At 36.5% G+C, this 23,711-nt stretch overlaps 1 protein-coding gene across 3 annotated transcripts in view; it reads right to left on the bottom strand.

Moving 5' to 3' along the window:
* CDKL5 (cyclin dependent kinase like 5) overlaps positions 1-23,711 on the bottom strand; it is a 130,190-nt gene that overhangs the window by 42,064 nt on the left and 64,415 nt on the right. For all 3 annotated transcript variants that reach the window (XM_061988572.1, XM_061988573.1, XM_061988574.1), the window contains exons 4-7: positions 11,035-11,080; positions 7,018-7,154; positions 4,032-4,152; positions 2,827-2,886 (exon numbers count right to left, since the gene is read on the bottom strand). In XM_061988572.1, coding sequence (XP_061844556.1) covers positions 2,827-2,886; positions 4,032-4,152; positions 7,018-7,154; positions 11,035-11,080 — 364 coding nt within the window. The remainder of the gene's footprint in view (positions 1-2,826; positions 2,887-4,031; positions 4,153-7,017; positions 7,155-11,034; positions 11,081-23,711) is intronic.

Below are 23,711 nucleotides of genomic sequence, written 5' to 3'. Positions count from 1 at the left end.
TGGGAGGCCATCCTTCCCCTGTCCTCCTAACAAACCCATGGCCTGTGAGGGCCAGGAGGGGCATTTCTGCATGGCCAGGGAAGGAGGTGGGCTGAACGGGACCCACTCAGGCCCCCACTGGCTGCTGCTGCTTGCGATGCCATTGCCCCAGTTGGAGCACTCACTGGTCAGGGGCAGGCGCTGCCCGCTGACTGGCTGTTAAGCTCTGCGCACAGCAGTGATTAGGTCTTCTGACCACTCACATTTGGCGTGGGGGGGCAAAGGGGTGGAGAGAGAGCAAGGTGGATGCCACATCAGCCTTCCCCCATGGGAGAGCCCTGGCCTTCACAGACCCAGGGAGCTCTGCTTTGCAGGGGTAAGGCCCTGCACAGGGTAAGGGCAACGGTGCCAGGGCAGCCTGGGCACAGTGGTGCAGACAGGAGGCCTGGGAACAACAAAAAGGCAAAGGCACAGAGGGCAGCAGCACACCTTGGTGTTCTGTCAGAGCTGTGCAGTTCCTTACACTGCAGAATAAATTGCCCTGCATTCAAAGAATTCATATGGACCAAACCTTCTCAGGCTTCTTCTAGATTGCTACTGTTTCTGAGTCCTTAAGCAAAAATGCCTTTAGGATTAAAAGAAATAAGAAACACTGCAAATGACAAATGGCTGTTCCTAAAAAAACTCCCTATTTCAATCCATGTTTTTAGCAGTTCTTTTCATTCAAAATTGCAGAGGTTTGAAAATAACAGCTTTCAAATCACTCTGACTGAAAAGTGCCCTTGGGTAGCACTATGCGATTGAGTGTTATTTTCCAAGTCAAACTTTTTGTAAGCTTTTTAGGGGGAACAATATTTTATTCTGTGTTTATGTACTATTTAGCATAAAAATACAGACTGTTGGAACAGAGTACACTCCACCCTTTTGTCTTCTAGGGATTACTCACATGGGCAAAGTTCACCTTGTGCTTGGGTGCTGATTTTTCAAAGCCTTAGAGCTGACATTAAACAGGTATTGATATTTCAGGAAGCATCACAATTAACATTACATGTACAACTCTTGACTCTAACCTCCAGTCATTCAGTCATTTATCATATACAGACATGATTCCTTAATTAATAACAAAAGTTGACCCATAACTCCACACGTAATAGTCCACGAAAGTCAGTGGCTCACAAAATACATAAAAAGTCTAAGTTTATTGTGTCTTTACTGAACAAAGAAGAATTATCGTTTAATACACAGGCCAGATAAACCTACAGTTTTGCTAGCATTCTAATCGGCTTATCATCTGCGCTGTTCTCAGAAGGGTGCCACTAACACTGCTTAGTAAAAGCCATGTTGAATATAGGAAGAGATAAATGCAGCATTTCTATTGACATTTTAATACAGGTATGTTGTGGTTTGACATAATGCTGTTTCTGGCAATGGGTAAGGGGTTGTAAAGATGGCTCCTGTAAGAAGTTGCTTGAAACTCTCCCCAGCTCTGAGTCAGACCCACTGCTGGGGCTGAGCCAATTGGAAGTCTCCACAATCACTTTTTAAGAAGAAGCCAGAAGAGGAGGGTTCTTCCTGTTCCTTCCTTCCTCTGTCCCTTTTTTTCCGGCTAGTGGTGGTGCAGAGTGGGAAGAGAGAGAGAAGCAACCATGTGGACCCCAAGGTCAGTGAAGAAAGAGAGGAGGAGGTGTGCTGGCGTAGAGACTCCCCTGCATCCTGTGGAGAGGCTGCAGAGAAGCTGAGATTTGTTTGCATTTTGTTAAAGACTCTGCATCAGGGGCAGTGATGCTCTTCGTTAAAGACCCCGCACTAGGGGTAGTGATTCTCTTTGTTAAAGACTCCATGCCAGGGACAGTGTCTATGGCCAGAGGAGGCTGTGTCCTCTGTGAGGGACCCCATAGTCAAAGAAGCTGTAACTGTGGGGAGGAACCCACGCCAAAGAAACTCATTAAAATTATGCCCAGAAGAGGCCGTGTCCCAAGGGAGGGACCCTGTATCTGCAGAAGCTGCAACTGTGAAGAAGAAACCGCAACAGAGATATTCACTAAGGACTGCCTCCCGTGTGAGGGACTCTGTATCGGCAAAAGCCGCAGCTGCTGGGAAGAACCCATACCAGAGAAGTTTGTTAAGGACTGTGTCCTGTGAGAGGGACCCCATGTTGCAGTAGGAGAAGAATGCAAGGAGGTGTCCTCATCTGAGAAGAGAGAAGCAGCAGAGCCCATCTGTGAGAGACTGACCACATCCCCTATTCCCTGCCCCCTTCAGCCATTGAGGGGGGAGGAGGTAGAGATATCGGGAGCAGTGAGCTGGGCCAGAGAACAAAAGATGGATGGGAGAGGGAGATCTTAAAGTGCTGGTTTTAATTTTCTCATCATCCTACTCCCTTTTTGCTTTTTGTTCTGTTGTGGTTTTTGTAGGTAGTAGAATAAACTTTCCTACTTTCCTTTCTCAGTTGAGTACTGTTTTGCTCAGAACCATAACTGTAAGTGAGCCCTCCCTGCCCTTGTCTCAATCCACAACATCCTTGTTTGTTTTTTTTTCCTTCCATCTCACTGTGGCCTCTACCATCTTAACGAGGGTAGGAGTGAATGGGGGGCACCAAGTGAGAGACTGTCATGGTGCTTCATTGCTGGCTGGGCAAAACCACAACCCAGGGTATGCATATTCAGCCCAGAGATCTTTCAAATTAGCCATAAACTTAAATAGTAATTAATTTTTACCACTGAAAAAGTTTTAAATGGTACATACTGTAGAACTATTATAAGAATATAGCAAAATTCCAATGCAAAAAAAAAGCTGAGCATATAATAAAAAAAGTTAAGCAGCAGGTTACCCATCTATTGAACTTACCAAAGTCACACAACTTCAGAACATCATTGTGGCTTATTAAGAGATTCTCTGGCTTGATATCTGGAGTATTAGAGTGAGACAGAGAAAAAAAATGCTGTTAACTTCTCTTTTTAATTTTGAACTTTGTCAACAAATATTATTTCATTATAACGTATTTAGAGATATTCATGGAATCATAAATGAAGCATTACAAGAGCAACCGCTGAAATAGCTTCCAGCAATTCAGTTTGTGAACATGCAGAATTAATTTTCTGCCTTTTGAAGTCTTGTAAAGTGTTTCCCAACAAAACATGAAGATAAAAGTTGCTTACAGATATTCCTGGCCAGCAAACCAATATACAAAATATTACGTATTGCAAAATAATACTAAGAACTAATGTTTAATTAGCCGGTTAACCAATGAAATGTTAAATCTGTTGTGCTCAACATTTTCAGTAATGATTATCATCTTTATCACCTCTTGTCATTTTTTAGAAAAAAATGGATACTGTGGTAACCATATTTGGTATATTTTTCAAACTATATTTTACAAAATATTTTCAGAGTTCTGCTTATGTTTGCTCAGTCCTAAATATAAATCACATATCGATGAGAATTTTAATTTGTTGGAAACATTAATTAGAAATATTATTATATCAAAGTCACAGAGCAAAAGACCATTTTATTTAATTTAGATAAAATACAGAAAACTAGATAAAGCTACATATCAAGATATATACTCTCAGGGCTTGAAGCTTGGGGGACAAAGAAAATACACAGAGCTTAACTCTGCGAGCTGGGGAGGAACCAGCTTAAGTAGTAAAACACAAGGGAGCAAGCTTTGAGTTATTTTTTGCCTAATAGTCTATTATCAAATTAAAAAGTGAAATGACTGAGTGCCATGAAATATTTTTTTAAATTCCTTTTCCTTTGGTAAGGTCTGTACTGCAGTTTCACTTTGTTGTGAATGTGATACAATCCTTGTACAATACCCCAAAGACAGTGAACAGCAAACCTTATTTGTAGATGAATTTTGTTTTAAAAATATCTGAAGTCACGCAGTAGACTTAAGACTGAGCCAAATGTGCAGATTTTTTTTCCTGTTGATATAAAGCAATTGCTTCTATTTATGTTAAATGCAAATTACTTCAAGCTGTAACATCTTTCCCTTTAGAAAGCAGATTCCTACTCAAAGCTTATTTCCATGTGAAGTTCTCCACACTTACCTCTATGAACAATATCATTCTTATGGCACCAATGAATTGCTTTAATTAGCTGGTAGATATAGCTTTTCACTTTTTCTGGTGGAACTCCATTTGGCATTTCTTCTAGCAATTCAAGCATATTCTAAATGTTTAAAAGACACATTAGTTAAAAGATTTATACTGTATTTGCTAGAAGACAACATGTCTTCAGCATTCTGAAGCAAAATACTTAGGCCACTGAGTCTGGCTATGCAAAAGTAGTCGTTTAAGGACTGTACTTTCATCATAAGCATACTATCTTTTTTCATTCTAAAGGAAGCACTTGTGAAGACAGTAATCCTTAAAGGTCAACCACAAATATACTGTAATTCCTTGAAAGACTATCATCAAATTACTTATCATAAAACTTCTGAGAAGTCATTTAGTTACAAAAAGTTGCTTAAACAGAAACATCAGGTCACTGTGGTTATATGAGAAGTTTAGTAGAGCACAGCATATGTAAATATCTGATTGCACTTTAACATTGTTTTCTTCATTATTAAAATAGTTGTGCTGCTTTGACATAGCAGGGCCATATTTCATCACAAACTATGTGAATGGGTATGTGAATGGCTTAGTGCAAATGAAGCAACAGACACAAAAATGCCTCATAGGGGCATAAATAGTAACCTAGGGAATATCCTGTAGCTATATATTAGCTATATTGACCTTAGACATATTTGTAGTACAGTATCTATGGCCATATTAACTGTTATATGGATACACCTAGGGAAGCAAGTAAATTGCTTGTTTATACTAGTAAATTTTTTCTTTGAAAAAGGACACTTATATTCCCATTATGTTAGCAAATGTCTCCAATTTTGCACAATTATAAGTACAATGGAATTTATACTCTGAATCCTGAATGAATAATGGCCAGCAGCAGTCCATTTGAAGACAGAAAAGTCTTATTTACTGAATACTGAAATTTTTGGCTATATTGGCTTCCACAACTAATTTAATTAAGGATTTCAGCATAATCAGATCTTTCATTTAAAATAAATTTACCTTGTCTTTATCAAACATTTTGTTTAACTGGATAATAAGATTTTTGAGGTTTGTCTTGTCAGATTTTTTTTTAACACAAACATAAGACAAAACAAACGGTGACTGATAATATTTCAAACCATTTGTAAGTTTTGGAATCTGTGAATAAATACCAGAAATTACATGCTTGAGTGTAAATTTCCTTAGAAATACATTTCAGATCGGAGAAAAAGAATTTTCTGTTAAGGAACCATATTGATTCTAGTTAGACTCTTGTCCACACAGAAGCCTGTGGATCTGAGTAAGTCCAGAAGTTAGTGTTACAAATATAAACCAAAATAGTAGCCTCAGTGTAGTGAGACATAACCCTAATTGAAGACATTAACTATGGGGATTAAACTAAATGTGAATTTAAGTAATCTGGATTTAAGTACTGCAGAGCTCCAGCTCTCTAACGCCTGATGCAAGGTGCACCACCAGTTAAAAGAAAATTCCTTCTACCCTTCCCCCATCCAAAAATACAGAAATCATCTGGGTTTTCAAAAAAAAAACTGTCATAGAAATGTTTTGATGTATTTGAAAGTGAGAAACATTCACAGAAAACAAAGGTGATCATTAATATAGAAATTACATCAGGTATAAACTGCAACTTTATCCTTACATTCTTTTATTCAGATGCAAATCATGTTACATATTGCAGCATGGTGTTTTTACCAATATAAATAACTTTTGAAGTACACATCAGACCAATTAAGTGTCTTTTACTTATGCTGCTCTTACAATCAACTACTTAGAGCTTAGCCAATTTAACTAGAACAGAAAATTCAATCTCTGTTCTAAGTTGGTGTGCAATTAAAGACATTCCACGTGACTGGAACAATTACAAGACACATGTGTGGAACAAGTCAAGCTTTGGATGTTAGCTATAAGTAAGAGCCACCACGGTAGAAGTTGCTGATCTGCTGGTGAAAATCAAAACTGGTGATTTCTGCCAAATTGTGAGCTAACACAGGTCATCTCACTTTATGCAATAAAGTTATACAATGTACTAAATTGTAAACTGAGGTAAAGGAGACACAGTATTTACATTGTGGGATCTTTGCATGAGGGAGAATTCACTAACACAGGATTGGCACTCAGACTGCAACATCACACTGGCAGGATATTAAATGAAAATTTCAATCAAGCGAATAATAACTCACAAAAGCTGCAGAGATATATGTTTAAGCTTGTGTTTACTTTTACCATCTGTATCTGAATGCCATCTAATTAATTCTATGAAGAAATGCTAAATGGTTAGAATTCAGAGGGAAGGTCTACCATCATCACAAAGGTTGCAATAATGAAAGACCGATCTGTTCTAGGTTGTTTCTCCCTGGAAATAGACCAGAATGTTTGGCAATAGTAGGCCATTCTAAGAAAATTTTGGAATAATTTCAAATGAGGTCAGGATTGGAGATAATGACAGTGATCTTTGCCAAATCCCTTTAAGCAACTATTGATAGTGACCTTGTTACAAAAATAGGATTTGTTTGTGTATTTCTATCAGGGAAGGATGGAGAAAGTTGAAACAGATTCCTAAGTCAAAAGTCTACGATCTTGAAAAACTATGTCAAGATTCATTACACAACATAACATAAGACAGTGAATCAGCTTTATAGTTAAACTGGACTATAGAGTTTGGATGGAAGTTTTTCTTCAAATTTTATATATTTCAGTCTACATAATTTGAATGTTTTTGTTCATATATGGAAGAACTTTTTTTAAAAAATACCAACACATGAAGTAAAAACAATAGTAAAGTTATTAGTGTTGCCTTCTCACAATAAATGTCCGATTGCAATAGTTCAGATTGTATTAGTTTTTGCAATTCCTCTTTATACATCAGAATAGCTTAATTTTTAAAATAAAAGTAATTTTAAAGACTTTTCCAGTAAGCTGCTGATTTAACTGTGGCAAGTATAGTGCAAACTCAACTCACTTTTTCCACATATTCAAAAACTAAGTATAATTTTCCTCTTCTTCTGAAGGCTTCCTTCAGCTCCACTATGTTCTCTTGTTTCAAAGTGCGAAGCATTTTAAGCTCTCGTAAAGTGGTTTCCTTGACTTCTTCATTTTCTAGAGTGCAAAGTAAGTGACAGAGTAAAACTTATTAAAAAACAAAAACAAACCTTCAAGTAACAAGTGTTACAGATATTTATTTTGAACTCCTAATTATCTGTTTCTAGATATTACAGAAAAAAAAAGGCTTATTTTCCAGCATGGATTCTCTCTGCTTCCTGGATGCTTCTGCACTGGGACAGAGTGACTGGTGACTGTGCTACCATTATGCAACCCTCACAGACTTCCCATCACTACCATCTAAGTTCTCAGTGGCAGAAAAAAATCCTATTAACCACAAATAATTTGCATTTCTGTTTTTTCATTATGAAGAACACTAATACGAGTTAAAAAGAAAGACATACATGTGTACAGATACATTCTCCACAAATGTCACAAGCATGAAGCACTGGCAAGGTTAATGTGTCCTCAGCAGAAACATTGGAATGCACAGCTCATATTTGAAATCTAATTTAATATTTTTTTTCTCCAAAAGCCATGACAAATTTTAAGACCAAAGTACAGATTTGTAAGCCCTGTAAGTTTCCCCACAAGGCTTTCTGTGGAAATTCAGCAGTACAGATCCGAGTTGCTGCTACAGAAGGCAGTAAAGAGAATATTGATTCCAGAAAGCCTTGTTTCTGAGAAGTGAAGGAATTTAACTCTTGGTTTGACAATTTAGTTGTCTGAAAGTCATTCAAGACAGCAGGAGGGTTTTACTAAAGCTTTGCACACTCCTTACCACCAAGGGGCTCTGAACTGACTGGGTTTGAAAAGATACTACCAAGGAAACATCAAGTAAACCAGATTAACTTTGGTTTTACTTTTCATGTAGTAAAAGTCATTAATTCAGTAAATTTGCCTATGCACAAATTGAAGCACAATTCTTAATCTCTTAGAACAGTTTTCTACAACAGAGGGATATTAAATGGAATATGATTGCATAAATTTCAAGATAAATCACATTTGCAGGTCTCATACCACAAAGACATTCAGAGACGGGAAGAAGAAACTGTTTTTACCAAGCAAGGAAAAGGCAAAATAGAGGTTTGCAGCAGAGAGAATAACACAGGTTCTGAAAACACACATAATCATCACCAGAAGAGAGGAAAAAAAAAACACCCAAGGAGAAGGGAAAAGGAAAACAAAATACTATAATCAAAAATGTTTTGATTAAAAATATGTAATTTAGAGCAATCTAAATCTTTTCATTTTAAAACTGAGTGCTTGGTGTTGGCCTGCATCAGCCTGATTACACGATCTCATCTGTAACTAGATGTAGACTTTCCAGAGCATTTAGCATGCATATGTCAAACAACAGTAAAAATTCAGTGGAACAAAAATGGCATTAGAAACAATTACAGTATATTCAGATTTCTAATGAACTACCACATTAATGAGACAGATGTGAAATGGGCTGAATCAAATGTGTGAAAAGAACTTCTGTCATATTTCCAGATACTTGTAAACAGCTAGCTAGAACTACGAAAAGTAATCATTAGTCATGTAAACTGATATTATGTAATACTCTTGGAAAGACAGAACTAATGGCAATGCTGTCTTTTTTTTTTCATTTTTTGTTTTCATTTTTTTATCTAGACAGGCTAATATAATAATCCTGTTTAGTGCTTAATACTGAGATTATTCTGGGATCTGTACTGAATAGCCATACTGAGTTCCAAAAAGCAATGCTGAAGTACTCTCATGATCTGGTCAAGACGGCCGCAACAATGAACTGAACTCCTACATTTTTTAACAGGGATTTAAAACATATTTGTGAATAGCAGTATAAAAAATTCATCGAATAAACTCTTCAAGCATCTGGCAAGATCAGCTGTAAAGCAAAGAGTTTAATTGCACAAAACAACAGATGCAAATCAGTCTTTGCTGTGTTTAACTGAAAATTACAGTTCTTGTAATCAACCGCACCTCCATTGCCACCAGCAATGCTCTAACAATAACAAAAAAGAAAAGTTTATTTTAGCAAAGTGACTGCTTTTTGTTTAAATCACATTGTAAGCTTTCAGCTGGCCTTACCTCAGACCAGAGTGACTCCTCTTATCACTTCATACTTGGTCTCTCCTTCTGTTTGTGATGGGCCATTAGGGATCAGGATTAACTTTTGAAGTCTGCAAGGCAGACAGTTGCTCTCATGGTTGATTGCAAGTTTTGCCTGTGATAGGCTAATGCAATTCACTGTCCCCCAACAAGCACAGATCAGAAAGTCAGTCTTTTTTTGTACAGATCTTTGGTTTCCTTGCTGCTGGATGAGGGATAGATATGCGCAGCACTGGCAGTAATTTCCATGTCCTGCTTTCTGCCACCCACTTGCCAGCAACAGTAAAACTTGCAGGAGTTGGCTTTTCCCCCCATCTCAGCAAACTCAACACTGGAGAGAGAGTACACAGTGGCTGCTGTGAGGGAACAAAGAGCAAGTTTCCTTTGTAGAGTATAGCTTGCTGAAGGGCAGGCAGAGCTGGTGCCTCACCACCTAGATTCTTGAGAGCTCCTCAATTCCTTTTTGTAGCACTGACTGTCTCAGTGACTTCTCTGTCTTCTCTAGTTATCCCTTGAAATCCCCCTAATGTTTAGATCCCCTCCCCTACAGATGAAGGGAGATAAAGCCCAAACACTCTGACAGTCATTACTACACGAAGAGTTTTTGCCATTTTTTGATCACATCTAGTCTCCAAGTGGTAGATCTTACATGTGGCACCACAATCTCAGGTATATTAACACAGATGCATCAAGAAAGAAATATAGTTTGTGGCTATTCTGTGGCTAGTAGGGTTCCACAGGAGTCAGTTCTGAAGCCAGACTTATTTACCATATTCATCAACAACGTGGATGAAGGGAGGGAGCATAACCCTCAGCTAGTTGGCTGATGACACGAAACTGGGAGGACTGGATGATTCCCCAGAAGGCTGTGCTCCCATTCAGCAAGAGCTTGACTGGCTTAGAGTTGGGTAAAGAAGAACCTCATGAGTTCAACAAGGACAAGAAAGAGTCCTACACCTGGGAAGGAACAGCTCCATGCACCAGTACAGGTTGGAGATTGACCTGCTGAAGAGCAGTTCTGTATAGAGAGACCTGGGAATACCAGTTGATAATAAACTGAACATGAGCCAGCAATGTGCCCTCATGGCCAAGAAGGCCAATTGCATCCTGGGATGCATCAAGAAGATTGTGGCCAGCAGGTCAAGGGAGGTTCTGCTCCCCCTATGCCCTGGTGAGGCCTCATCTGGAGTCTGGGGAGCCAATTCTGGCCTCCCCAGCTCAAGAGGGACAGGGAAGTTCTGAAGAGAGTCCAGCACAGGGCCATCAAGATGATCAGGGGACTGGAGACTCTCTCTTACAAGAAAGGCTGCAAGACCTGGGGCTGTTTAGCCTGGAGAAGACCAAGGAGGGGACCTTGAATATCAAGAGGATGGGGCAACATTTTTTTCTATAGTACCCAGTGACCAGACAAGGAGTAATGGGCACAAGCTGGAATACAAAAAGTTCCACTTGAATATGAAGAGAAACTTCTTTCCTGTGAGAGTGATGGACCCCAGGGAGGGTGTGGAGTCTCCTTCTCTGGAGATTTTCAAAACCCACCTGGACGCGTTCATGTGTGACATTATCTAGGTGAACCTGCTCTAGTGGAGAGGTTCGACTACATGATCTGTAAAAGTTCCTTTCTAACCCCTGCCATTCTGTGATTCTGTCATCTAGCTGAATTTATAATGCAGTTCTTAGGCAGGTATGAAGGATCAAGTGTCTTGAATATTTACAGAACTAATAAATCATTATCATCCTTTTAAAATCATGTCTTGATACATGTGACTTCTTATTTTACCTGGAGAGGTATTAACAACGTAGTAATTAACATGAAAGATTATGCATCAGAAAAGGTTACCTTCACTGTCTTTGAATTTCTTGATAGCCACAATTTCATGTGTCTCCTGTAAAACAAAAGCAAAGAAAGGAAAATGAGAAAGAACTCATTTTATTGTGGTTTTTTTTTACCCTGAGCATCAGAGGAAGAAAAACAAACAAAAATAAAGAAGCCAGAGAAATTTTACAAGGCAAAACTAAATTAATTAAAAATCTGGCAAATACCTCAGTGATCAGGTCAAATGCAATACAAAACTACATGTAGCAAATCCATAACAATTAAGAATCTCAGTATGAAAAAACAAAGTCCTGGTTTTGGTTGTGAGGCACTTTGCTTCCCTGTATTTTAAAAAGGAGGGAATTGGTGGAAGGACAAGGATCACTGCTTGGGCATTGGTCACTGGGTGTTAAGCATTGCACATCACTTGGGTTTTTGTGGTTGTTTTTGTTTGTGGGTTTTTTTTGTTTTGCGTTGTTTTGTTTTTCCTTTTTTCTGCTTTTCTCTCTCTTTTTTGTTACATTCCTTTCCATTACTATCACTATTATATATTTTCTTATTATTATTGTCACTATTCTATTTTATTTCATTTTCATTTCTAAAGTGTTCTTATTTCAATCAATGAGTTGTTTGGGTTTTTTTTCCTGATTCTCCTACCTATTCCCTTTTGGGTTCCAAAAGTTTTTAGGCTTCAAAATTCAAATATCCACAAGGATCATGATTTTAGGAAACTAAACTCTCTAGGCCTCCTTGAAATAAAGTTGTCATCTTAAGGGAAGCCTATCCAAAACCAGAATCACAAATTGCATTTAAAAGGGTTAACCTGTGCTTACTATACTGTCATAGGTGATAACTTCCAAACACTTGCTTGCATTTGCATTCCTCAGGTATTCTCTGTTCTCACCAAACCTGACTATCATAGGTTACATTTTTCTCTTTTGACATTTGTCTTGTCATGTACATAGGTATGGATTTAGCACATGGCCAAAATGTAGCCAATATGACATGATTAGTGCAGGTCTGTTAATTTTAGTAACGTGATGGGAAGAAGTTTTAATGTCACAGAGAAAGGGCGTGTGAGCAGCCAGACAGGCTATGTGGGTTACTTGATGAGCTGGATTCTAACTTACACACCTTTTCTAAACACCAGAGTTTAAAAAACACCCAAAAACTATACAACATCCCACTATTAATAGCATACACAGGCTGGATGGATATCAGCAATAAAAATGTCAAGCCCTTCTGGAATACCTGAAGACCTGTGCATAGCGAAGTATCAAATAACAAACATTTCATAGAATCATACAACGGTAGGGTTAGAAGGGACTTTTAGAGATCATCTAGTCCAATCCCCCTGCAGATTTACTCTATTTTTCATTTCAAATTGTCGTAACATGTGAACCTGTGTTCCTGATCCCACTTAAAATAGAAGCACCTGGAAAGACTACTGTAGATAGTGAATTATGCCTTTTACAGTCTTTAAATGAAAATAATACTACTATGAATCATTTCTTCTAACACCTAGCAGAAAAAATTGAAAGCATTATGTTGTATATTCATTTAGGTGCCCAAACTATATCTGCCTCCCACTGAAGAAGGTTAGTTCAGTAGCACATGCTACTAACTCTTAGAGAGGACTTGCCTTGCTTTGCCATTACCAAAATCTACTCTTCATATTCACTGGTCTAATCTGAAGGCTGATACATTACATTAATTCAGCTGAGATGAACCAAGGAGGTAATACGTGTTTCAGATTTGCAGTGATTCTGAAAGGCTTTGTCTACAGCTTTTATGATAAATACAGTTCCTAAATATTTTTGTTTCAGGAAAATTACAAACTGAATGGCCTAAATTAACAGATTACTTTAAAAATTACATTGCTACCACTTAGTTATAGTACTGTTGTATTTAATAACTCTAATTAGAATAATAATTGTAATAGTTTCTATAATAATTTGAAGGAACATTGTTAAGAGACATTTAGCTTATTTGACTTCTGGTATCTACTATTAGATGCTCTGGCTAATTAAACTCCTGAAAAGTTTTTCAGAAAAGGAACACCATAATTGCCCTCAAAAGCCTCTGCTGACAGTAACGTTCCTATGTTTAGACGATATGCGTATACCACTTTGCAGGTGAGACAAATTTATCCATTAGCATTACATTCGTATTTCACATGAAGAAAAAAATAATGGAGATGTTTTAGCAACCATCGAAAGGTTGTATTTTTATTCTCAAAGTAACAGCTCAAGTACATTGAAAGAAACGTAGGAGTTAAAAGCTGTTGCCTCACACAGACAGCAACTCCACCATTCAAGAAATCTAGTCCATGTAGCTTCTGTGCCATATGCTGCTGTCCTTGATGTGTATAATGAATGTGATTACTTTTGAAATTAAGTTTTAAAAGTTCTTGGGTCACAGTCTTGCAAAGACTTATGTAAGATACGCTATCAAATGTCCTGCAGGATTTTGACTATTCAGTGTATTTAAAGTGTGAGTGGCTCTATGAAGAACAGGAACATAAAGACTTCAGCAACATATATTATGAAAGAAAAAGTTACCCAAATAGTTAAAAATACTATTACATTTAAGAAATTTTAATTTCAAAGGCTTAATCACTTGCATTATTTCATTAGACTAATTAATAGTGTCATAATTAAGTAACCAATAATTTATACAATATATAAACCCTAATAAACAATGTCTTTAAATAATTTGAAGTGAAACACTACCAAAATGAGACCAGACGATAGGTGCTTTGAGGAGTTACACTAGTAAGATCTTGCTCCTACTTAGGAAGGTACATTCTTGTCTAGGTTTCTTAAGGCACCTCATCCTGTCTAAATAATATTCTCTAGGAATCAGTTAGTGGTGAAGTAGTCAAAACAAAGCTAAAATGGATAACAAAGACACTGAAAATTACTATGTCTATATTTTTAAATATTATACACCCGCTTGTCAAAAACTACTCTATGATGTGGAACACCTCACGAACAATATAGTTTTGGAATGTCCTACCAAGCAGAACAGAAAATTGAAGCTGAGTGAATGTTTCTACATTCTTGGTCAAGGGCTCTAAACCAACTAAACAGTTTCTATGAGGTGATACAAAAAAATAGTAGCTCTTCATGGATCAAGCTTTAAACTAGTTTCCAAAGGAAGAATCTCTGAAACAGCCTGTTTCTTTATTTGATACCACCACTATTAATTTTGAACAAGATATCTAGTTTCAACCAAATTTTACAGAGAAATGCAAGGTTTAGAAAGAAAAAAAAAATCTCAGTTTTGTCAGCCATACATAGAATATTGTTTCTTGGAGGAAGAAAGTAGTAAGAATTCAATCTCCTTTGCATTGTACAAAGTTGCACACAAGCCATATACGTAGACTGCAACAAATTAGCACACGTAGATTTTGATCAGCTGTTGATCATTTATGTCAACTAATACAGAATGAGGTTAGAAAACATGGAATACATTTTGTGTATGGACCAATTCAGCAGGCATATAGAAGTATGTTAAGAGTATGCTTCCTGAATTAGAGGACTAATTGTGGAAACCCTCCTCAGACAATACCTCAATATCCAACTCCCAGAATGGAACATTCTCACATCCAATTAATGTATCATCTAGGTAGATAAGCTGTTACTAGTTGATTCAATGTTTGAGACTTCAATGAATGTCAAAGAAATAAAAAATTAATATCAACCTAAATATTCTGTGCTCTTTATGTAACATAGAATATCCTTTCTGGTCTCTACTGCTTATTACCATTAGCTTGTATCATGAAGTATGAAAATTTCAGTTCAATTAGCAGTAGTTTTGCTTCATACAGCTACATTTATTACTAAGCATATCATTATCTTATTTTGCTAAAAAAATTCTGGCCTGAATATTTAATTTTACATTCTGAGGCAACGGCAAATTTGCAAATGCACAAGTCAAATCTCTCTTAGCATCAGTATTACCTCTGCTTGTTGAGCATGTATAATATAAACATTCAGTATTATAAAACTATAGGAAAAACACTGTTTCACATTTAAGTTTGTAACAATAGAATAATGTTACTGAAAAGGTCTTTGTGTAAAAGTTAAGGATGTACACAAACTTGTTATTCAGACTTGTTATTTAGACGTGTCTAAAGTAGTGCAAAATGCATCTCTTCCTGTACAAACCTACTAATAGCATTTAATAACAGTAACACAAAAACTTCTTAATCCATGTCTGTTCCATTTGCTTTATATATAAATAGAGAGAGAAGGAAGGAGACACTTGTTCAAAGGAAAAGGGATATCTCCAGTCCTGGAGATGGGAAGGACTTCATACTAGGGCTCAATTCTTTACCTCAAAATATGCATGGGAATTACCTTTGGAGAAAACATGAATCATAGAATCATAGCATGGTAGGGGTTGGAAGGGACCTTTACTGTTTGTCCACTTAGGCACAGATGAGAGGTGAGTATCCTAATGAGACCTGGGCAGTTCTTACAGCTCTTCCGCTAGCCATCCAGAGATTTCTCTCCCGGGTTTCCTCACAAGCTTGCAGCACCTGGGGTTTCCTGGTATCAAACTAGAAGAGCTCCCTCATTCAGAAGCATTTCATTTTCTCATTTAAATGATGGAGGTCTCTTTCTATTGCCTCTACATAATATACAAGGCATGACAGTACTTTTCCAAAACAGTGCAAGAACAGATCTCTGTTGTTTTCTAGAAAAATCTGTGATGTTAATGATAAGAGTACTCAAGGAAAAAAAAGGTTGTCCTCTGCATAACTCAAGATGTTAGAGCTACAACCATTCAACCATTCTTCTCTGGAAAGAGAAACATGTTCTACTTAACTATATGCTGTTCCTAAAAATATGTGCCAAAAAAATATAGAAAATCTTCAAATGTTTGTCTCTGTTTCGTTTCAAAGGTTTCTGGTTGGTTGGTTTGTTTGTTTTTTCTTTTGCATATCCAGGAAATTTTGACATGAAGCACAGGTATACAAAAAAAATCTTGAAAAATAGATAAAATTATGTCCTTTACAAAGCTACATCTCAGCCACAATTTTACTGCCTTACCCTATATGAGTACAAGAATTTTTCAGGCACCAATTTTTAAAGTAATGGAAAGATTGTTTATAAAAATCAACAACAAACATGAGTAGAGATAGCAACAGTTGACAGTTAGCATGTGTCATGGAGAAGCAGTATGTTGCTGCCTTTACTCAGGCAGAGCTACTCAAGCAATATCTAGTACACCACATCAGGGCTTTATGCTGATATATCAAGTGGCATATTAAGATGTGATATGGCATGCTCTGTGATTGGCTCATGTTTTCCACCTGTGAAAGTATAAAGCTATAATGCCCCAAGATAAATACATGCTTAACTTCTACTAGAAAAAATAAATCAATCACATTTTCTACTCATAGATAATATTTCATTTTATAAAAGTAATTTAGAAGCCAGCAAAAAAATGATCGGATTCTCACTGATCCATAGTTACATTCATACAATTTAGTTTCCCACAATAAAGACATACATAAAAATTCAACAAAATTCAGTCAAACATATCCTATGGCTAATATATTGTCTGAACAAGCTAATACGCTTTTACTTCAACTTCCATAACCTTTATTATGTTCTTCAACATTTAAGAGTTTAGAATAGATCTTTCAATAATTTTGATACTAGCAAAAAAAAATAAATCACAAAACATTAACCAATCACCAGCAAAGTAAAAGAAGTCCATGAAACCATTACAAGAGAGTAAAGTATTTCTTTTTCATGAATCACTTGAAATGAAACTTTTTAAAAAAAGAGTAAATCCATTTTTCAAAATTACTCTCTAAACAAGAACAGGAAATGTTCACATTTTAGTCAACATTGAGGAATATATCAAAAATGCAATATTTGTCATTACAAAAGTCTTTAAACATAGTCCAAGCTACCTGTCATGCACATTGTGAGAAGGTACGTGCATTATTGTAGGTTGAAGGTACATGTATTGAAGGTACATGTAAATCAGGTCGTTAAGACATTGTCCAGATGCTCAATTGACTCTATTTGCATTCTGTCTTAAATCACTGCTACCTTTGTACAATACTAACAGATCAGAATACAGCTTCCTGTATTCTTAAGACTTCTAACATTAGATGCTGGCAATTTTGCAACACTGTGTTCAAAATCTAGTGAAGTATCTTAGAATATTCTCAGTAGAAAAAAAAAAAGATTTACACGATGATGGACTATTTCTTTTTTCAGACATTGGGAAATGTAAGTCATAGCATTATATTTTCTTGTACACTTAAAATACTTTGGAAATATTATCTCATAAGTTTATCTCTGATTTAATCTTCTGTTTCTCCCTTGAGAAAAAGTCAATTCTCCTATTTTTCAGTTAAAAAACACCACACTTGGTTTACCTGTGAAATACCAGCCTTAGCATAGGTGAACTTTCAGGAAATTGCTTCCTGATCCAAAAGTCCTATTTATTTTTTAGGAAGAGACAGACCCTCTGGTAAATAACGATATAACAATATGTCTGAGTTATCACAATGCCTTATTTACTGGAAAAATTATTAGAATCTTTCCAACACATAAAGGTTACAGTGCACTTGAGAAGAAGCATCTAGAATGCACCACTACAAATAAATTTTATACCTCTTGAGACCAGAAAATTATTTACTAACCAGATAAGTGTAGGAAAAGACTCTTAAAGGAAAAAAGATTTATATACCTCACATTTTAAAGAAGATGGCCACACTGTCTCCTAGTTGAGGGAAAACAAAAGGTAGACTAGAGACATCTTAAACCACTCTGGACTCACTAGAAAATTTCCAAGGAGGAACAGCCATAAAAGGCTGAAATCTGTAGCTCCCAGTTGGTCAGATAATGACTAGTAAATGTGTGCAATGATGGAAAAAGACTTTTTTTTAAAAAATGCAAGCAGATTGAAACAGTTTCTCTGATTTATATGTGTCTTTTATAAACAGTTGCAACAACTGTGTTGTCTGTTCAGGTGTTAGGGTAAATGTTTGCATTATGAAGTTTACATGTCATTTAAGGGAATCATAAGCAGCAAGCATTTCTGACCCAATTGTCAGATGTATCTGAAAGCCAAATGAGTGGTCCACCTGTATTCACAGGTTCACAGGTTGAAGTCTCAATAGGGATCAAAGGCTTTCCCCTCTTCTGGTGGCAGAGGCTCTCCAGATGGCAGTAAGTTTATAGGCTCGCAGGACAGTTGGGGCTGGAAGGCAACTCTGAACCAAACCTGAATGTCCTCATACCTGGAGATAACTTGAATAGCTTTTGAGATACTCAAAATCCACTAGGACAAGATTTGGAGCAACTTGGTACAGCTGATACTGCTTGGAGCAGTTACTAGTTTTACTAGTAGGAGTGCATTACAACATATGCATTTTATATTGTTCAAAAACTTGAAATCTCCCAAGGCCTTTTCTCTTCTACTTTCTCTAAAAGTTACAGAGACATAGCTTAGCCTTGCAGGCTCGTCCCTCTCCCTTCTATTTAAGATGGGCAGAGGCGCACAGAATCACTAAAAGTTAAGGTGCTCTCAATCACCTCTGCAGAAATGGAGGAAGTGATTTGCCTAGACTCCCAAGGAAGCCTAGGGAGGCTTGTCTCTAGACTGAAATCAGCTCTGGGCAGTCTCCCTGCCTCTTTTACATTATGCTCAGTGTGGCTCATCATAAACATTGGGAATTAGTAGTTTCTTTAACCCAAGGTTATATCATTAGTATTTGAACAGTCATACAACTCTAAAATACCACCCTGAGAAAAACAGTTGAAGGAAGTGAGCCCACTTAGTACTGCTAACTGCTTCGGTTGATGATAGTGGTTAGTACTGTCATTGTTCCAAATGGATTTTTCGTATTTATCCACAATTTCCTTCAAGTAAGTAAATATGTATTCCCAAAGAATTTGTACGATATTGTAATGAAAAAGATCTGGAATAAAAGCAGTTTTTAAATACTATAAATGCAGCTACTCTGGCTTTTCATGGTAAACTAGTATTATTGTAGCAATTTAAAAAAATAATCTGGCCTTCATTTAATCCTGTGGTAGCACTAATCTATACAATTTTTCAGCTTGACAGTACTGTTTAATCCCAATCCTAAATGTAAAACAGAACCCTAAATCAGTAGATAGCTATAAATTTTTTCTGATACTGAAATTAGTCATTTCAGTTTCAGACCTCTGTCCTCTTCCACTTCTATTTGATTTTTTTTTTGTCTATTAATGCTAGAAACTGTGAAAATTTGGGGAACAAAAATATTGCTATTTCTAAAGAGCATAATACTGACTTGGGCAGATACCAGCATTATTTAATTAATTCTTATAGCATAATCTTCATACTTGGAATATATGTGATAACGAAGTGGAAAAAGCAGGTTGACAACCTGTACTGCCTTTATGGCTTTCTTGAATATATTGCTGACTCCACAGACGCAGAGGTCAGCAAGACATTGCATTTCTTAATTATTTATATTACTAATATAACAGTCCTTCCCTGGATACCTTGTAACTCAATAGTAGGTAGAACTTATTGGATAATATTTCTGGTTTGTTTGTTTTTTTGAAATATGCATCAATGCCGAAATCTTCAGTGTTGTTATTCCAACTTTGAGCAGCAAAGTAGTTTCAGTGTGACTGGATAAACTTCTGAAGTTCTCTGTATTCTGGAGTGGGCCTTAAGCTACCAGAGGTGGCAGTTATCTGTTCAGATACCAAACAGCCACTCCAGATCTGCTCTGAAGCAGAAGAGCGAGCCATGGTTGAGGTTTTTTTTTGTTTTAGTACATTAATTTGAAAGAGAGTTTATATTAGTAATGATAAGCTTTCCACATATCTTCTTGTATAGAATGTATTAAAATTTTCTAGTATAGAATCCCAGTGATAAGAAATTTTATATTTCATGTTTCCATTTAAACAAACCCAGTTTTAAACTGAAACTTGGCTTATTTCCCCATTCTGGGCATACAAAATAGTAAAACACTGTCTTGTCCATGCACTTCCGTAAGTAAAACGTGTTACTGAATGTAACCAACACCTTTGTTAATCTGGTCTCAGCTCATTGATAGGTTTGGCTATAGAACATTTCATAGATGTTTACACTAAACCTAATAATCTGCCAGTCTATGTTCTCTCTGTCTTATGTCATCTCCCTTCTCCTCAAATAGTACAAAGGAAGGCTCAGAAATATCCCTTTCACATCTTTCAAATGTTCAATAACATTTTTGTGTTGCTCTCTAGGGAAGGGGTGATACCTTTGAACTTCATATGCCACCTGTATTTTGTAGCATTACTTCTTTGACTTACATTAACAACAGTACAATGGAGAGAATTGCCAAAAAAATATCTTTTTACTTTCTAGGTCCATTCCACAACCCTCCTCCCATCAAGAGCAAGAGCTATTTTTGCTGACATTATGGTCTTATCAAAGCAAAATTTTAGGATATATTATAACAGGAAAAGCTCATTAGGTGAAAGTTGCTACTATTCTCGTCCTCAGTTTTTACATTGTTTTAGCATAGAGCAGGATCATTTTTTCCTGATGTTTTATAGATAATTTCTCCTCACTTCTCATTCTTTCCCTTCTGATCTGATACATGCTCTACAGAATCTTAAATCAATGTTCTCTCTTACTTTCTTTTCAATTTTCCTATTTTTTAAAAAAGCTTTTTTTCCATTCTATATATTGACATGGGTTTCAGTGGCCACCATTTCTTTTCAAATTTTATGCATTCAAATTTGCAGAGAATGAAAGGCTTTTATTCTCTAGTCTTATACAGACAGTGCATTCTTTAGATAATAAGAGAAATTGTTGCCTTGTAAGAAAGCTGCAATTTTGCTCTGCCAAGCATTTTAATTTTATTACAGAATAGTATTAAGGATTAAAATTCAATTCAAACTGTTTAAAAAAGACAGAAGGCAAGATTCATACCTCAAACATATACAGATTTTACTGATCACTGCTGCAAAGGTCAGAGGAACAGAAGGGTTTTCTCTACACAAGTTGAATGATAATTTAGCTAACTTGAGAAGCAGAACGTACACAAGGAAATAAAAGAATCTGCATTCAAGGAAGACTTCTCTTACTACTAACAGATGACGAAAAAACTGCAGCTAAGTCTCCATGAAGTAGCATTTCTATAGATGAAATTCCAGTTTGAGAGCTAAACTGACAGTTCATGAACTTATTTCAGGCAGTTTCTGTAGCATCCAAAGACTTATAAGAGAAAATACACTGATCTAGTTACATCTCAAAAAGGAGAAAGAAGTCTAAACATCACACCAATTCCAGGAAGATTTTTTTAAAAAGAGCCATTCTAACCAAAATGGCTCCTAATGATAAGAATATCTATCACATCCCACATTTAGATCTTGCACACACACATATGTCCATTTGAGACTGGACAAAAGTAGAATTTAGGTTCACTGTGAAAGCTGGACTAAATGTGACAAATGAATACTCCTTGGAAAAAGAGGAAGGGAAACACAGTCTTGATCTCACCAAGGTTCTTGTACCAAATACTGAAAAGAACATGTGGGGAGAGGCCATAAAAGAAGTGCAGAATATCAAGCTGAGGGCCAAGGAACACAGAGAGGCTGAAAAGACTTTTCAGGCAGACTAATGCAGTCTGAAAACAGATTGGAAGGGAGAACTGGGATAAGGCACATGGACTCAGGAGTTCGTATTAAACCCAGTATAACAAACAAGCAAATGAATCTGTAAAAAACTAAAACGTTACTGGAGCCCAATTTTACTGAAAGCAGAGAGAGAACTCAGAAATAGCTGCAAACCTACTAAAACCACAGATGAGTCTCATTCCATAGCATTCTGGCATGCATGGGGGTTGAAGGCAACAGGTTACTAACTACATCATCTCAAATACTCAAAGCTGACAGCTGCATGACAACTGCGTGGGTATCCATATGGCGTTGTATGATGAATTTTGTATTTGAGAAGTTTAGAAATTTATATGCAAAAAATAAGTTTATCCTAGTGTATATAAGCAAGGCAGTATTTGAGGGGAAAAGGTAACAATCTTTTATTAGAACTACCGGTACACACAGAAGAAACTGAAACCCTTCTCCAAGCCTAAAATAGAAACATCACTCTCCAAAGCTAAATTTAAACTGAGAACAAATGCATTCTGTATTTAAAAAGACTCAGTAAGTCTACAGAAAATCTCTAATATTTCCTAAGGTAGAGTCCATCTCATTTAGCTTTAGTCAGCTACAAGTTGTACACCCAACATGTGTTGTCAAGGCTTTTCCTACAGCAAGTAAGAACAGGGGAGGGAGAAAAAATTCAGCCAGAAGGTTACTGATTTTAATAACTTCCAGATGGTAAGAATTGCTTTTCGGATGTTGGGACTCTCTCAATTTATACAAACTACAGAGACTGGTTATGCAAGACCTACGCACCAAAACAGTGGGTGAGATTAATTCTGCCCAAGTTACTTGACTTGGCAACCCTTGTATTTTTTCACGTATGCACATGTTTTTAAAGGTACTTTTCAGAAATAGTGATCAACAATGGTAACTGTCTGACATTACCATCTCTGTATCAGTATTTGAGTGCCATTTCTACATTAATATCATAGTCCATTTGATTATGTTTGTAATACAAATGCTTGAAACTATACAAATAAAGTATTCCCAACTGTGCTACTGAAGTAAGAACATCGCCATTGCCAATGTAACTGTGCAGCATCAATTCTCACATCCCACAAAGCAATCTGGCACATATAGCAGCAAGACCAGAATTTCTGAAGCTCATGCTTCTTCTTTAACCTGCACATTAAGAGAATAAAGTTCACGTTCTTTGGTGAGAATCTTCATGAAGCTATAAATATCTCTGCTATGAGCTTTGCACTTCCTTTTTCTGGTACAGTTGAAAGTACTCCCTGATATGAATAAGGCCTTAAATAAGTTGCAAAGAAGGTCCTAGTAGAAGTAGTTCTTTTCTCATATTAAGCTTCCAGGAGAATATTTCAGGCAAGATCCTTGAGTAAGTGCACAAAGATCAACATGAGAGGTGGTTATAAGAAAAATAAGAACTTCGAATGTATGTTGTCCCCTACAGTCATATTTCTCCCAGTTCCCAGGCACTACAAAGATTCCTTTAAATGGAACTGAAAGAAAAAGTAATAACTGCAAAAGCTTTAAAATTCTTCATGGAGAAAAAGGTATCACATCTTTTACTGATTAAAATCACTCATTAATATTTAGTAACAAAATTGTTTCTTCAAATTTGATTAAAGGGATGAAAAACAAATATTTAAGATGACTGCAAAAATCCAAAAGCTAAAACAGTACAAGTAAGCTTAGAACTTCGTTGCAGTACTTGGTTTAAACTAGATGCAAATACGGAAAACAAAGCATTTTCAGAGGATAGTTGCCTTCTGTTCTTTGTAAACTGATATAGTAGCAAGCCTTCTGTTAGTACAGAGTGTAAACAATAGCTCTAACAGCAGTTTGTTGACTAGCATTTGTGTTTGAATGTACTAAATCTGACTTGGTTTCATTATAACATGGGTCTGAATGTGAAAATTTATTTATTTGTTAGAAATGACATTACAATACAAGATTATGTTGCCAAAGCTCTGGGCGTGATGAGTAATGGAAAAGAACGTTAATAAATGAATCATAAATTATTCTAAATCCAGTTAAAACCCTCATTGAAAA

This window comes from Colius striatus, chromosome 1 (genome assembly GCF_028858725.1).
Source record: "Colius striatus isolate bColStr4 chromosome 1, bColStr4.1.hap1, whole genome shotgun sequence".
Classification (NCBI taxonomy): domain Eukaryota; kingdom Metazoa; phylum Chordata; class Aves; order Coliiformes; family Coliidae; genus Colius; species Colius striatus.
The sequence above is the reverse complement of the archived record's forward strand: the minus strand, read 5'-3'. Positions and strand labels throughout refer to the sequence as shown.